Source organism: Schistocerca gregaria, chromosome 2 (genome assembly GCF_023897955.1).
Source record: "Schistocerca gregaria isolate iqSchGreg1 chromosome 2, iqSchGreg1.2, whole genome shotgun sequence".
Lineage (NCBI taxonomy): Eukaryota > Metazoa > Arthropoda > Insecta > Orthoptera > Acrididae > Schistocerca > Schistocerca gregaria.
This window is the reverse complement of record NC_064921.1, coordinates 323,029,232-323,045,955: the sequence shown is the minus strand read 5'-3', so window position 1 is coordinate 323,045,955 and position 16,724 is coordinate 323,029,232. Positions and strand designations below refer to the sequence as shown.

The 16,724-nt window shown below is 41.3% G+C and overlaps 1 protein-coding gene across 2 annotated transcripts in view; it reads right to left on the bottom strand.

Moving 5' to 3' along the window:
* The window catches only part of LOC126336966 (T-box transcription factor TBX20-like), a 258,016-nt gene extending 250,532 nt beyond the window's left edge, over positions 1 to 7,484 (bottom strand). The window contains exon 1 of one of the 2 annotated variants that reach the window (XM_050001175.1): positions 7,174 to 7,484. In XM_050001175.1, the coding sequence (XP_049857132.1) occupies positions 7,174 to 7,414 (241 nt within the window). In that variant the 5' untranslated portion in view covers positions 7,415 to 7,484. The remainder of the gene's footprint in view (positions 1 to 7,173) is intronic. The other variant, XM_050001174.1, reaches the window with a different exon arrangement.
* Positions 7,485 to 16,724: the final 9,240 nt, after the last annotated feature.

Genomic DNA, 16,724 nt, shown 5'->3' with positions numbered 1-16,724 from the left:
TTTTAAAAAAAGGGGTAACGAATTTATTCTACAGTCTGGTGACTACGTTGAAGTTGGATTTGTCGCGGATCGTCATTAGTCGGGAAATCCTAAAATGAGTACTCTCCTTAATTACTAGGACTGTTACAGCGCTACTAGTACTTTATTGCATTAATGAAAGGTCTGTATAGAAAAGAAGAGCAACTGGTGCTAGCGGACGCCCACATGTCGGCGTGTGTGGGCGGCAGTGCGGTCCCACGTGTGTTTCGGAGCGCGTGGTCACGCCTCCCTGGGCTACCCCTGGGCCACGCCCTCGCCACGTGGCCGGACACGCCGAGGAACGCCTGTTTACCAACGTCTCACTCCCAACTCTCCCGTCGGCCTCCCTCACATCAATCACTTCCATTATCTTTTGTACGGCGAATACTTCGACACCTAATTTTTTTCTAGCAGAATATGTCTGCACCACTATTAGGTTAGTATGGTGAAGACCATGCGAGACAATGACAAAACTGAAATCTATTTCTCATTGAGCTTTTATCACTATTTTTTTGCGAGTACCGCCTATGGTGCCAAGAATAAGTACATTTTAACAACTGAAATCAGTCTCAGTTTTTTTATTTAATTTCTTGCTATATCGCTTTCCGAGACACGGGTCACGTCAAGTCAAGTCACGGCAACAGCACTCATACACAAAATAATTTTAAACGGAAAATACATTCCCAATGGCAAACGTGTAGTATATTGTAACTGGCTACAGATTAATGCATTGGTGCTATCAGTGTACCTGAAACAGGATTAACGAAATACTGTGAAAAAATGTATCAAACACGTACCCCTTGAATGTGTTTTGAATTATGAACCCTACTCACTTTTTGCTTTTCAAAATCTACAATAACTTTCTTAATTTTTATGCGTAATTTGTAATAATAATAATAATAATAATAATAATAATAAAAAGGAAATAGCTGTATAATTCGCGGATTCATGGACAAAGCAAGGGATCCCAGTGCATCAACGCCGTGAAAATTTCGGTAGAGAAAAAAACAGGCAGCGTATAAACTGATTTAGCAAATAATCAGACATCCAGATACCATCTCTGTGTTGTACTGTTTCTCACCAAATAGCAAAGGTTCATAACGAAAGACATAGAAAACAAATTTCTCTTGCTTGACTCGAGACGAAAAATATTCCTCCACCGAAGGAAGCTCTTCATTAACAAATAGCTAGTAAAGAACAGCGATTTATACCGTTTTTATGTAAGAAGCTACTTAAGGAAAGGAGAGAGGGAGAAAAATTGAGTCAGAAAAGAAATATGAAAACATATCCATATATATCCATATCCAAACAGCGAGAAACTATATGGTCTTTATTAGAAGACATGGTGGACGTTCTCTGTTGAGTCTACATCTCATGGGATACGACGAGTAACTGGATACCAAAACATCATGTAAGTCTGTAGCGAACATAGCAGACATCTTACGATACGTGCGACTTAACAGAATTAAAAATTCATAGCGTTCACAAACAGAATCAACAGTATAAAAATGAACTTTCGTGACAAAAACTTCTCGAACGTCTTGACACACTGCATAGCAACTTACTTGGTGGCACTCTACTGTACATTATACTATGCCGGAAGATTCTTTTTAAATTTTCCTTACTATGACGTAAGATACGTACCGGCTCAGTTACTTGAATCCCTCATGGAGCTTCATGGAAACAAAAGTTAACTTGGACGGTTTACGGAGGAAGACAGCGCATTGCAAATCAAGTTATTTCGGTTTCCTGAAATGTGCACTAGTTTGCTTTTGTCGTGTTGCTATAGTAACGATTATTGTCACACTAGGTAAATAAATTAAAATTATTATTTCTTGATAATTAGACATGAAATGAATATTATGTTTGCGTATAAAATAGTGTGTCCTTCTAAATGCTTTATTTTCTTCGGTCATGTCACTAAACCAGGGACTCTACTCCCTCAGAAGCAAAATTTAATAGGCCTACTAAAAAAATTTTAATGCATTCACATTATATTCTCTGAGTTTCTAAGCAAGGAGGAAAATCACTATCAGTTCATTCACAGTTATGTTTTCTTTGGCAGGGTACGCAAGACATTGAATAAAAATAGTTACTATGGAAACTCAGGCTTAATATTAACATTCCTAGCCTACATCAATGTTTCCGGTCTCTTACATCCTAAATTAGGGCTTAACTGTATTCCAACTATTGCTGAAATGAATGAAAGATATAAAATGACTACCACAGATGCAAAAAAGTGAATTCTGTAATAAACTATTTCGCCATGTTATTTTGAAAAATGGTGAAAATACCCAATCTCCAGTCCAGATTATTTCGACCGGTTGCCATCTTAATAAGCTCACGGCGTAACGACTCTGTTAGGGACTGTATCACGCCTCGTTGCCGACGAGTCGCTATCCACATCGGGAGTTCCCATCTCGCGCAATAAACTTCGCAAAAATTAAGTTGTTCCAGGCAGCTATGGCGTGTGAAAGGGAACACCACGCGACAGTGATATTGAGATTAAGAAACACCGCTAGCTATGGAAATTACTTCTGTCTGAGTCATTTAGAGCAAATGAACAGGCCTATAAACTGTTACACAGTATGAACTACGCTTCTTTCCTGTAAACTGCCAGTTAGACAATATCATATTACGATGGAGTAACATACAATTACTTAATACTTAATTAACTGAATTTTACGTATAAATAAGGCGACAAAACAAGCAGTAACTCTTTGTCATGCCCGCTATTATGCAGACCAACAGAATTTTTATGCTGATATTAGCTGATACGTAAGTCTGATTTGTTTATTTAAGAACTCGTATAATATAGCTATTTAATATGACAAAAGACATGACTCCAAATCAATAGGCTCTCGAAGTAAAGTTATAAAAGTGTTACCTCCGACTGTAAGAGCATACCTGTTGTAGGCTACAATGTTAGTGCATTTCATACCGTATTTACGTTATTTTCGAGACTTCAGAGCAGCACTGAAGTGTTTTTTCCCTGCGTGTACTCGAATGCGCGCATATGTAGACCCTTATTTTCTTGTCTTAGTATAGATGTTAGTTTGTAAGATTGTAATAAGGAGAGAATGAAGTCCTAGTGGGCTACATACTGTGAGTAAACATACCTCACAACCTCATCGCTTATCTCCTTCAACTCCGAAGACTTCAACGCACGTTTTTAATGACTGCTTTTTGCACTACAGCTACCATAATAAACTTTTAGATGTTTCTTGCAAGCTGTAGTAATGCTCTCTGCATTACAACAACTGCAATAATAAACACTCAGATATTTCTTGCAAGTCGGAGCAAGCAAATGAACAGGGAAAGCGCCGATACAACGAAAACGAGTGTCCCCCTCTCCCTTCCTCCCCTAAATTTCATTTGTTATTCACAATAATCTATAATCTCCCATTTTGTTCGACATAAAAGGTCTATAGCCAATTAAAAGTTGTCAGTCATCTAGTTTGATAGTTTTCGCCAAAACCAATATCTATCATCACTCTAGCATCTAAAGTACCAGATAAGGTATATTTTCACGTCTGTGCAATGAAAGAAATCTTACAATAATGTAAGCTGATGACGATCGAATACATGCATCGAGTAGGGAAGCTACATTGTCCAAAATGGTTCAAATGGCTCTGAGCACTATGGGACTCAACTGCTGTGGTCATTAGTCCCCTAGAACTTAGAACTACTTAAACCTAACTAACCTAAGGACATCACACACATCCATGCCCGAGGCAGGATTCGAACCTGCGACCGTAGCAGTCGCACGGTTCCGGACTGCGCGCCTAGAACCGCGAGACCACCGCGGCCGGCTACATTGTCCAAACTGCCTATCTGCTACTATATTAAATTTAACAGCCGACGAAAGTACTGAAGTTTCGAAACAAATAAATATTTTCGTGAACGAATGGCTTGGGTGTTGTCCTATTTTTACAGATTTCTTTTCAGTTATTTATTTACAGTCGACAGGCTTTACCATTACATAACGTCTCTACATTATCGACGTGATGCACTCGAACAATAAGCAGTTTTAGTATTAGCAGACGTCACCATTCCACTGATACCGCAGAAGCTGACGGGGGTACCCGCTTGATGACATTCCTATTCCGGTAGCGCGGTCGGGTTAACATGCGTACTGCGTTCTCAGACGCACTCCCAACAAGGCAGATGGCTAGTACGGAATTTCAGGACACGGGAATGTCAACTACGTGGCGCCGCCGCCACGCGACCTCAGCAACCGCAATGCAGACCGAGAGAAAAATAGTCCCGAGACGTTCTCGTCGCGACACAGGCGGGAGTCCCGGCGGTTCCCAGGCCGGTATTCACTGGCTGCCGGCCAGGTATGGCATTGTCCCGACTAAAGGGCTGACGTTCTCACATCCGAAAAATCTACCCTGCAGCATTTACACGCCCAAATGATGTCGCACACCGCTAAACACGACGGCAACACAGCTATTCAGCATTGTGCACGTATGATGACAGCATTACGATCAGAGTTATATACCAGTAACGTTCCGTTCACGCTACTTGTTCGTTTGAATGCTACCACGTGAACACGTAAATGAACATTGTGGTACTTTTTCTAAATAATCAGTAAATATTCTTCTAGTTACTAAGAGAAGAAAAATCACTTTCACGATTCTGCAGTAATGTAGCTTTTCCGGTTGACAACGTAAATATGTTTTTGATTCTTATAAAAAATTCTCAGTCCTTTCAGCTGTTGTGATTGACACTCCGCGGGATCTCTGTACCTGGCTGATATTGCTTCCTAGCTACAACGCAGACACTTACGCATGACACCATATTTTCACCACAACTAAAACGTTAATCCACAAAGTCAATATTTTATTTTGCTAAACAGCATTATTTCTAACTAACTACGTATATCTACAAATCAGATGGCTCGATATGGTATCATTTATTGGAGCTACAAGCTTGACATCAGCAACTAGAAACAGATGTCTGGCTCGGCTACACCCACAGACAGAGACTCAACTATCAGGCTTCATAAATTTCCTATTCCGTCTATAGACTGTGATGGACGGTTCGGCTCAGTTTCGTTACGACCTAGTGTTGTGTGCTACACTGTGCCTCAGATTCAAAATAAATATGCCATTGTGGCAAAACAATATTGAGGAAACTGAAACAATTTACAGCTCGCTGTGCAAAATATCGCTTACAATATGGAAGTAAACGCAGCAGGAGTGAAACAACGACCGATTTCGGAAACAACAATAAAAGATAAGCGTAGAATTCCACGTCGTAACTCAGAAAAAATAGACTGTATGAGTTATATATAATTTAGAAAACCATACTGTAAGGGAGAATATTCATTTCGCATATCTGCAAAAGGCAACTAGATCATTTGTACGCATCACACTTCACACTTCTTATGTGCCTATAAGGGAACCTCTACAGACTTATCGTTCTTTCTGCCCTGAAATAGCATTAGGCTTATGAGTGCACTGATAACACACATAAATTTGCAGTTCACGGTCAACACAGAACTGTTAAGATGTGATAACTCTCACACAGCGTCATAAATATTCGTGTCGTAAAGAAACGTTAACATGAAAAAGATTGATGATGTTGTAACATTAGCACAGAAACATTTTAGTGAGTTGTATCTCAATTAGAATGATACAACTTTGGGATTACAAGCTAAATCATTATTGGGTAATTATACCTAAGCAAGCCTATGTGAATTCACCAAGACGCTCGTGGACTCACTCTACACTATCATTGTATGTAGACTCAGCATTTAAGTATTCAATATAAATTTTCCATATATAAGCCACTTTCATTGATCGCCTACAAACTTTATTATACTTCATTCTGTAGCGCTTTTCAGAATACCTCCGTTGTCAGTCACTAATTTCAATACAAAGTGCTTTTTGTGGAAGTAAGTTCTTCACTGTCGGTAATCACTGTATATTCAATAGTTTGTTTAGGTCTAATTATGGTGATGTTTAGTTGCTGCTTTACAACTCACGGTTGGATAAATTCCGCTCCCATTCACAAAATATCATTTGTATTGTATTTAAAACTATGTAGACCCATCTTCAGCTGCTGCTTGTAATTAAATTAGCTACCGCCATTCTACGTCACTTCTTAGCTGTTTACTGTTTAGACAGAAGCCAAATATTTACTGGGAAAAAAGTTCAAAAAAATCAGCTAAGTAGTAGGCCTACATATGTTAGCACGTTCTCGCGGTAACTAGCATCTGATGGTGGATAAGCAGAGTTCGAAATGCATTCTGCAGCAAAAAATGATTTTCTTATGAAGGTAGTTCCTGTTTATAATTGAAATGACTGTGAGTCACGTTGCAAAGGTTTTAATTACTTCAAGGTAAAATGAGCTGTCTAAGTCCGCCTGATAAGGACAGAAAACGTCATTTACTAATGATAAGAAATGGTTTTCTTGTATTTCTTTTACATCTTATCATGTAAATGTCTTCGTACTCGATAAGCTGCCTCCTTTTCTTTCGTTACACAGGTTTCCGGGAGCACTAAAGAGTAATTTGCTAGATGCCGTGAAGCACTGTTCAGCTACCGCTCGTGTAATTTTAATTCAGCGAATCTAACCACAACAGCTGCAGAGATGGCCCGCACATGTGTACGATCTCACACTGTGTTTACAAAAGCAGACGTTGCGTGACTAATGCTTGTTGTGGCAGAGCGGAAGGTTAATGTTTCAAGTTAGTGAATAAGTTATACCATCCAGGTACGAGTCAGACTATCAGTTAATAAAGGTAATAAGTTTTGTCTTCGTCAAGCGATTATTACCTTTATATCTTTCAAATCGTAGGTTTCCGGAAACACTACAGGATTTTATTTTTTTTATTTATTTTTTTTTTTTTTTAGTCAGAAGATGACGTCTGTGGAGCACTGTTTAAGTACTGCCGGTCTAAGAGCATCTGGGTTGCCCGTGAACTGCATTTTTATAGCCAGCGACTACAACCTCGACAGACGCCAGGATGTCCCACACACGTGTACGACCTCACACTGTCTTTGCTCAACCACACGTGGCGTGCCACATGCGCGTGCGGCAGAGCGGCGTAACTGTTGATCGGCCGGAGTGAGGCGTGCGATGCACGTGGCCGCGGGCGCGTTCACAACAGCACGACAGCACGACAGCACGACAGCCAGTGTTTACCTAGCGGCGAGATGGAGCCCGGCGCGGCCACGGCGACGGCTACGGCGGCTGCAGGCGAGACGTCCAGCAGCGCCTGCTGATGCTGCTGCTGCTTGGCCTGTTGCCGCTGCTGGTGGCGGCGGTCGCGCCTCGCCATGATGGCGGCGATCGAGAAGTCGGTGGCCGCCGAGGCGGAGGCGGTGGCGGTCGCGGTCGCGGGGCACGGCCGCAGCGGGCACTGGTCCTCCATAACGAGTCTCATCCACGGCGCGGGAGCGGGCCCTGTCCAGCCTCACATGACAGTCGCCGCCGGATTTCCTTTGAACGACTGGCGGCGAGGGGAGGCTGCGCGCCCAGCGCTCGCCGGCCCCGGCTCCTCCTACCGTCCCTTCTTTTCCTTTCCTTTTCCCCGCCAGCCGGATCCCGAAGGCGTGGCGAGGGCCGCCGGCGACCTGTTCCCGCGGCTCGTCGTCGCCGGAGCAGGCAGGCAGGGTGCGCTGGCGCTGCCAGACTGACGGCCGGCGCGCCGCCGACACGCCATTTTTTTCACGGCCCGCCCGACGCCGCCGCCGCCGCCGTCGCTGGCGGTGACACGCGACTCGTCCCCACCCATTGTTACCGTACGCTTTCCCTCGAAGGGGCGGGCAACGTCGGGAGGACTGGTGGCGGGGAGGGGTGGCGATCGCCGCCGCAGCACGATGAGGGGCTGGTGGGGGAAGGGCTGAGAGGGGGAGGGGGGAGGGATAAGATCGCGCCGCTGACAGCGACCGAGCAACAATCCCCGTCACGCTGTAACCGCGCCAGGGAGGAGCGGCGCTCAGATGCGCGCACCTTTTGTGTTTTTTGAACGGCTACCGTCGCCGTGCAGCAGGGGTGGGGGTAAGCGGGCCGGAGGGGAATTCCGGCAGCCAGCCCGACCGAGGTGCCGCGCAGTGGCGGTGGCGGGAACCACGGCGCTCTCTGCGTGGGGGGAAGTGGAGTCAGAGGTAAGTTTACAGTATTTCTCGCAGCAATCAGGGATCTGCAATCAGTCACTTTGAAAACATTCTTTAGTAGTACTGTACTGGTGCTGTGTAGGTCAAATCAAAAATTTCATATAGCCGGTGAAAATTACTTTATTACTCAGATTGCTCACTTGACACATGTTTTTCATATTCCATACACAAATTTGTCCTCTTACCATTTTGATATCTGATGATGGAAATAAATCCGAAACGCGTCTAGTGGGCAATTTAAGCAATAAAGCCATTTTCATTGGCAGTGTGGCTTCTTTCAAGCGACATTTTCAGCTCTGTTATAATATAACCATGGTCCAAGTGCATGGAGAGGGTGGTGAGGGGGGGGGGGGGGAGAGATGGCCGCAGCCCCCGTTGCTCTGCAGGAAAGGAAAAAATAATTTGTTGTTAGGTGTTTTTCTGTCAACAAAATGATTTGAAAGCCGATATTACTCAAGAGTTACAACATGGTCGGAATTGGAACGTTTTTATAGTCACTTACAAGTCGCTATCCTCATTCCAAAACATCAAAAATACTCCATATCCCCAGGTCTACCGCCCCCACCCTAAAAACTACCGTTTGAACGCTCTCACCTCGTGGAAAAGTCAGGAACTAACAGTGTTAGACGGGAATAAAATTTGAAGATATACTGCATTCAGTAATATATAAAATATTTCTGTAAGTCATTTACCCTTTTCACAGTTAAAGGTTACTTTCATGTAACTAATTTATAAACACCTTTATTTAAAAATTACGGAAATGTGACAAACACCATTTTGAAAGTCTCATGTCTGCCAAAAGTAAAACACTATCAACCACAGTGCTCAACTAGGAACGGTCCCGTTCGATGTTGTATTCGCTTCGAACTGACTTATCTAGCCATTTATAGGACGACATACAATATTTCGTAGTCTTCGAACCACAGTTCACCACGGCTATTTCCACATAATCAAACATTGCCAGAGGTAAAAGAGGTGATTCGTGACAGATTAAAATTCTACGACTAGGTACAGATTTGAGCCCGGGACATTTACCCAGACGGTAACATAGAGTCGAAACTCGTTGCGGAATAGTAAACAATTTAGCAGCTTTATGGTGATGTAGGCTACATAAAACTGTCTAATACAGTGGTAATTATACTCTAATATTTCGTTAGATCTGTCTGCAACTCTTTTATTACAGGACTCTCACTTATCATATTTGCAATCCGTCTGATGATCAAATACGATGCAACCCATTATTAGTCGGGCTTTGTGGTCCATTGATAAAATGCGACCTAGGGCGGGTGCTCGAATCCTGGTCAGACACCCGAATTTTCCAGTCTGCGTTTAAGTTAGCCTTTACCTCTCAACAAAGATACACTAAAAACGACAGGTGGTTCGAACTGCTCGTTAAACTGTAGGTTTTCGTTCGCTCGTAGGTTTATCGAGGCATGTTAAGGTATCCTGTCAAAAGAACCTCCAAACAAACGGCTAATCATCACTCTTGAGCGACTCCCAGCCAATCATGCCATACGACTTTACTTTTTTAATATAATATCAATAAAAATATGAGTGCGTAGCTTCATTCTCACTTTGAGTGAGAATCCTCATCGTCACTGAAGTATTTTTTGTCTGTGGGTAAGCATACGACCTATGTGTTCCATTGCGAAGCGCAGTTCTCCCCATTTCGGTCAGTGCCAACGAATTTTCTCGTATCTTACCACATGCTTCCCTGATTTTTTTCTACTTTTCATTCGTTTCTGTTTCTCACGATTTCAAATGATAAACGCTTAACCGTACAACAGTTATGCACCAACTCACGAGCTAAATACTGCAATAGAAATATTTTTTGGAAATGAACAAAAATTACATAGTTTGAGACATTAAAAGGCCAATATTTTCTACTAATAGCTGTGTAGCCTGTGTTTAGCTCAAGTGACTTGTCAGTATATGTTTGGACAGAAGAACCAGAATCACCTTTGGACACGGGACTGCGACACAACGTCATTATTACAGAGCGTGCGACTTTGCACATAAATTTCTCCAGTTATAATGTCGGTGGTGTCTGTTAACCTAAGTTGTTATGCTTCTCAACTCTTGCTTGCGACAGCAGAATCATAGAATGAACGCAACTATTCATCACCAGCGTACAGTTATTACGTTTTAAATCTATTTCGGTATCTTCACTTTGTTAGACACCCAGACTATTTCATAAACGGTCGTGGGTCTCTAAACGAAGAAAACGTTAGCAGCAAAAGCGTCAAGTAATAGTAACGCGTGGACCTTCTCTACCGACCGAAGCCAAAATGAAATAATCTTCATGTAGAATAAGCGATTAACTGATTGTATTCTTTTTTAGCACTATGTAAATAGTTACTTGGCTGATTTTATAGCTTCTATAATGATCGTTTGTCTAATCTCTTCATCTGCTCACAGTCGGGAAATGAGCACAGGCTACTCGAAACCGGTTACGGTATTATGAAACGCTTATGTGGTAGCCCGGTATACAACATAAAAATGTGTTTGTTTTAACGAATCTCTTAGAAGAAAGAAGGTCAATGTTATAACGTTGGCTAACGTTGCAAAAACAGCTGCGTATTTCCAGTGCGAACTCTAGCCGCAGAATGCAGTCTCCCCTGCGTGACGCATCATTTCCCGCATCGGGGGGTACTCCATTCAGCGGCGTCAACGCATTGAACGCTACACCATATTTTCGACTGCTTTCCTCTCTGAATTTATAAAACGACGTCGACATTTTTACGAAAATTTCGCTGAAAACCTCAAGAAACTGACATAGAACTCTTAAGAGATATCTATCGCGTTAAAAAAATATATCATTCAGTTAAAAGAATCATAGTTTGATTCACAGTCTTATTAGATACAATGAATTCGAGTCACGATCGCAACAGATAAAAAGATATCGATATAACAAATGGCTTGCCCTTTTGCTAAATATCATTTGCTATAAAATTCGTTTCGATTCCTAAAGGCGAATACGAAATATTTGGGTTGTCCAAGTAACATCAAAGGCATATAGCCAGTCATTCATCACACCTTAGATCCGTGAATGAATCAGGAAGAAACATGACTTCTGTGATTCACAGTTGATAAATGTCGGTCTAGATTACTTGGTTCACCTTGTATACTTACACTCGACCTCATGCATTACAGACCACGCGATACTGTTCTGTCGTACAAAGACACTTTTTGACAGCCCTGGCTGTAATAAATCATAAACTAATTGTCAATTTGCTTTCGATATTTAATTAAGGAAATACCATCGCCAGTTTCGGGATGCGAAAAACTATCGCACAGCTGTTCCATTTCTATAGCGACACCTTATGGCCGTCTGTTAGAGGTGTTTACTGTGGAACCTCGTTAAAAACGACAAAAATTCGTCACACGAAGATCCCACCGTCGCCAAGCAGGCGGAAATAATGTTTTGTTTCAGTGGGTTGCACATTTCATGCTATAACCCTGTGGCAGCCATTTCAAGATGAATTTGTAAGCCGAAAACCGTTGGGCTTCTTTCAATGAAAAGCGTAAAATTAATTTTTGGCGGGTTGCTTCTTTTAAAGTGTAGCTTTTTTACACTTCATATTGCCTATGAAGTAAGTTTAGCTCCACAGAAACCGTGGCAGTGAAAAGAGCAGCCGTCGAATTCGAATTCCGTCTAGAGCCTTGGCGGTTTAAAGTGCGCCGTTACCAAGTGTGTACCATACACACGAGAAATCAGCTATACATAGTTCTGTAAAAGCGAATAATGCTTTAAGGCTAAATCAAGAATTTTTGTGTGGATACTTGGAAATTGAACTTACACCATGGAAGATCACGGAAAGGACGATGACAGAGAACACATTTCAGAAAGAAGAAAAAATATCTACATTTTAACCGGCTGATTCGTCGGACTTGTCCCGCCGTTTCCTTCACTCTCTTCACGCCCGTCAATGCTGACTTGTCGAACGACAATGCAGTTTACTGCCTTTTTCTACTCTGTAAAGAAGGTAGGTTCGTCGTGGTCACCAGTGATAACTGATCAAATCATATCTGTATCACAACAAGACATGTAAGCGTTGGCACCCAGAAGTAATTTTTATTTTTTGTTCCTAAGTTTCTTACGTGATTGCAACATGCCGCTTTTCCTTCTGTCAGATACGTGATCTCCTGTCTACTCGTCCTAGTTTTCTACCACGTTTTCCTCTGCCACGTGGCTCGGTATTTATTTGGATATGTGTCATACAACAAGCACTAAGATTCTACATTCTGTCCTAGGTTATTCCACGGGTTTCGCTGACATCTAACGTAATTGCTATCTCGGACTCCGAAAGACCATTTTCACCTTTCTCTCGATTCCACATTAATTTGAAGATCTCCATACAACTAGATGATTCCACCAATTTTCATGTTGGCTGAATGCGTGCTGATATACGAAGATCGAGCCTATTAAAGTATGATGGTACTAATACCTACTTTCAGATAGATGACGATTTTACTGTAGCCGTTTGACAGTTAAGTTTCTCTGCCCATTATGTACAAACGTGGAAAGTTGTAGATTTCAACCCAGTGACCACCTTTCTACGACTATTTTCAGAAATAAGATAATTCCCATAGTCTAATTTACATTACCGCAGAACAGTAGCAGAAGTGAGGAACAATTAATTTTTTTACAGAATAAGCGTGATGCTGAGTTTGCTCAGAATTGGAAAGAGTCTAACAGTTGTTGATACTTGAGTCAGTCCCTGAGATGTGTTTGGATAGCGCAAATATTAGTTCGCTGCATCCGAATATCACGTATTGGAGTACGAGTCTCTATATGGCACACATACTTTTCAGGCATTATCAGGGTCTAACATCTTCGTCTAAAGACTAAAGTAGTCAAAAATGCAATTCTTTATGCCTCTGCAATGTTGTGAACGTCCCTTTGCATCTAAACTATTTCCTTTCGTATCCGTTGAGCTGCTCTCACGGAAGCTCCACTTGCATTAAATCTCCTGTCAAACACAGGAAGAACATGCGGTTTGACGAAGATCAAGAAACAGGCGGCGGAGCCACTTCCCTCCCCGCTGCGCTGAGAGTCCTGTGGGCGGGGCTACGAGACAGCGTGGCGAGGGCGGAGCGCAGCGCCAGGCCCCGTGGTGGGGGGAGAGCGGGCCTTCAGGGAGGGGCCAGGCCACGCCACGCTACGCGCTCGACAACAACAGGACAAACCGGGGCTGCTGCGGCGACACCGTGCTTGCGGAGCCCTTAACAACCTGTGGGCGTAAAACACGCTGCTCTGGTTGCTGGCAGTCTGTTCAAAGAAAATTTATGTAGAAGAGAATGTCCACCGATCGAAAATGAAAATGCAGGGAGAATATTTTCACTTGCAAGCACGGCGAACTATTCTGTTACTCATCTCCTAACTATTCCTTACACTAAAATTTCTTTTTTTCTATTTCTAACGAAAAAAGCTTTGACGCTTGCTGGCGACATTGTAATGTTGTCAGAGACGGCAAAGGACTTGGAAGATAAGTAGATCGGAAAGATCAATGTCTGGGAAAACAGGTTACAAGGTGCACATTATCAAAAATAAAATGGGGATAACAGAACGGACTCGCATTAAACCAGGTGATTCTGAGGAATTACATTACGACATGAGACACGAAAATTAGCAGATAATTTTTGAGCAAACTGACGATTGTCTTAATAGAGATGATAGCAAGTGCACACTGGTAATAGTGGTTTCTGGTCAACAAAAGAAATGGTTAACATCTAATGTAAGTTTTGCTTTTAGTTAGTATTACCTTGAGTGTAACCTTGTACGGAAACGAACAGAAGCCTTTGAAATGCGGTACTACATAAGGATACAAAAGATTAGATAGGTAGAGCGAGTATCTATTGATGTACTGTATTGATTGAGGAGTACAGAAATTAATGGCCTGACAATATTGGAGGAAGAGATCGCCTACATTTTGAAGTACTGATCATCATGTACCAAGGGATACAACAATAAAAGAGTACTGGAGTACATAAAACTAGCACAATAGTTATTATACGGCGCTTAAAATATTGTTCTAATGTGAGCGCTCGAAAACGTTATCGAAGTTTTCTAAGACTACGACGAACAGTTAATTTGCTGATAACGGGAAGTGTGGCGGGTAACAGTTGCAGAGTGAGATAAGCTTGACTGCAATAAGAAGGTTCAAATGGATATACGTTGCAGAAATTATGGAAGGCTGAAGAGACTTGCACATGGCAGACTAACGTCCAGTTTTGCGTCTTCAAACTGAAAACCACAACAACAATACTTCTAAAGAAAAATTAGAAATATAAACGTACACGTACGAATTATTTGCTGTTAGAAAGAGATAATAGACAGAAAGATATTTAAATGACTAAAAATTCGTCAAAACTACATGGATATTTACTTTTTTACTATTGGCCCAATTCCAGCGTTATACTACTTTTAAGTGGGCACTAGAATGTACGTAAGAAAGACACAATAAGTGTGTAACAGGGCAGAAACTATGCACCGATATGGCTCAGGAAAAGTTGATATTATTAAATGCGTAACGGTCACACAACGAATTAATAATATAGTTGGATGATATAAATTACCTTATTACTTGTGAGAGATGTGTTCAGTATATAGCTATAGCACGTTATCGATTCCATTAGATTTCGAGTAAGTTATATGCGGAAGTTTAGATTCTAGAACATTAAAATAATATCAGCTGTTCATGCAAAGATGATAAATATGGCGTGCTAATTTGATCGATGTAAGCAGTTTTATCTCTGATTAAGAAAAAATAATTATAAGAGTTTTAGAAATAACTATTACCAAATAGGGGTAAAACAATAAGAAAAAGAGTAAGAGAATACTCCTTAGATCAGAAAATTAGCGCAGTTGATATTAGCCTGCACTGCGCTTAATATTGCTTTGACGTGAACACTCGAAAATTGTATTAAAAGTTTCAAGGAACTTCCAATTATACAAGTTATTTTGTTCGTTCAAAATCACTTCAGGGCTACATTTTAGGTGCTACTGCACTTTCTTCTCATACGTTCATTATTTTCCATTTCTTAGAAATTTGTGGAATTTGTGGACTGCGTTTCTACCATTAAATCCCAAATAGCGAAGCGATCATTTTCCGTCAGTAGAGTCGCACTCCGCCATGCTTACGTGCCGCTTCAAAGGTGTGCCGAACGATCTTTTGGTCTGAACTGTATAATAACAACTCGTGGTACAAGTAGAGCAATTGATTTTATAAATAGCGGATTTAGAGTGTGAAATCTGTCGCGAAGTGTCTCGTTACGTGTGTCAAAGTTGTTCGTAGCCTGAAACTGTCGACCAGTTTTATCGTACACAATTCCTAGATTTTTAATTAACTCGTAATTTTTATAAGGGATAATCTCCATTTCAGTCAGTGCATTTGGTCTCGTTTCTCAAAATTATCCAGATCTGTAAGAGGAACGTACCAGCAGCTGTTTTCACTTTATCATTAAATCTAAGTTTCTATGTTGTTACGGTTACTGAAATTCTCTGAGCTGCTGTGCCACAGATGAACTTTTTTTTTGTCAGTAACTCGTTAATATTTTTTGTCTCTTTAGCATCTGAGAAAATTTTCCGTTCGGCCAGGCACTTTTCCTCCTCCTTACGAGAAAGAAATCACCGACGGCGGATGAGGTACAATTTCGTGTTTCCTACGGCTAAATTGTCCATTTAAAACTTCTGACCTGATGCCGTTTCTTTCCTTTTCATTAAGTATGGTCTACCTTTTTCTCGCTCAAATAATGCCGTCACCAGGAGCGGGATATTGTTCTCTAATTATAATGTAATATTTCAGAGCAACAAATAACAAATGACATGAAAAATTTCGACACTTGATGATTCACTACTGCACAGTGGACGTAGTTGGTTCCTTGGCGGTTGTTGGTTCATCGCAGTAAACTGTTCCGCTTAATATGTTCGCAAATTGTCGCACTAACACAAAGAGCAACAATGAATTTCATTTTGCCTGAAACAATAAGACATGATGACAAGCTACATCAAATAACTGCTGGAAAATTGTGTTTGCTTTTTATTCTTGTGAATGTTTGATCTTCCACTTGACTAATGCTTTCGCGCTCGCTAGCGATGACAGCGCAAAACAAAAGTAAGAGGAAGAAAAAAATTCCTTGCACTCCAGCGTCATTTTGATATTTTAACAAGTTAATGTAAATATTTTTGAAGTTTATCGAACTAAACTGTACACCACTGTAAGAAGTTGGAAAAGCCAAAAGTGATTTCAAAATGAAGTCAAGAATGGAACATAATGCTTAAAAATCTATGCAATTTTTGTAGCTAAAACGAAGTTTGGAACATCACGCAGTCAAGCAAACATAGATAACGGCGTAGTAGAGCAGAATTCAGAATTACTTACCAATGACTCATATGAAGAAAAAAGCTGATATCCAGAAATTTGAACTACAAAATATGCATGCAATATTTGTGACGCTTTTTGGATCGTCTGCAAATAGTCTATCATGAGGGAGCATGCTACCTGTGAATAAATAGTAGCACTTTTATGGTAAAATTAATGAATATATTGCGGTAGTGAGACAAGGACAAAGGTA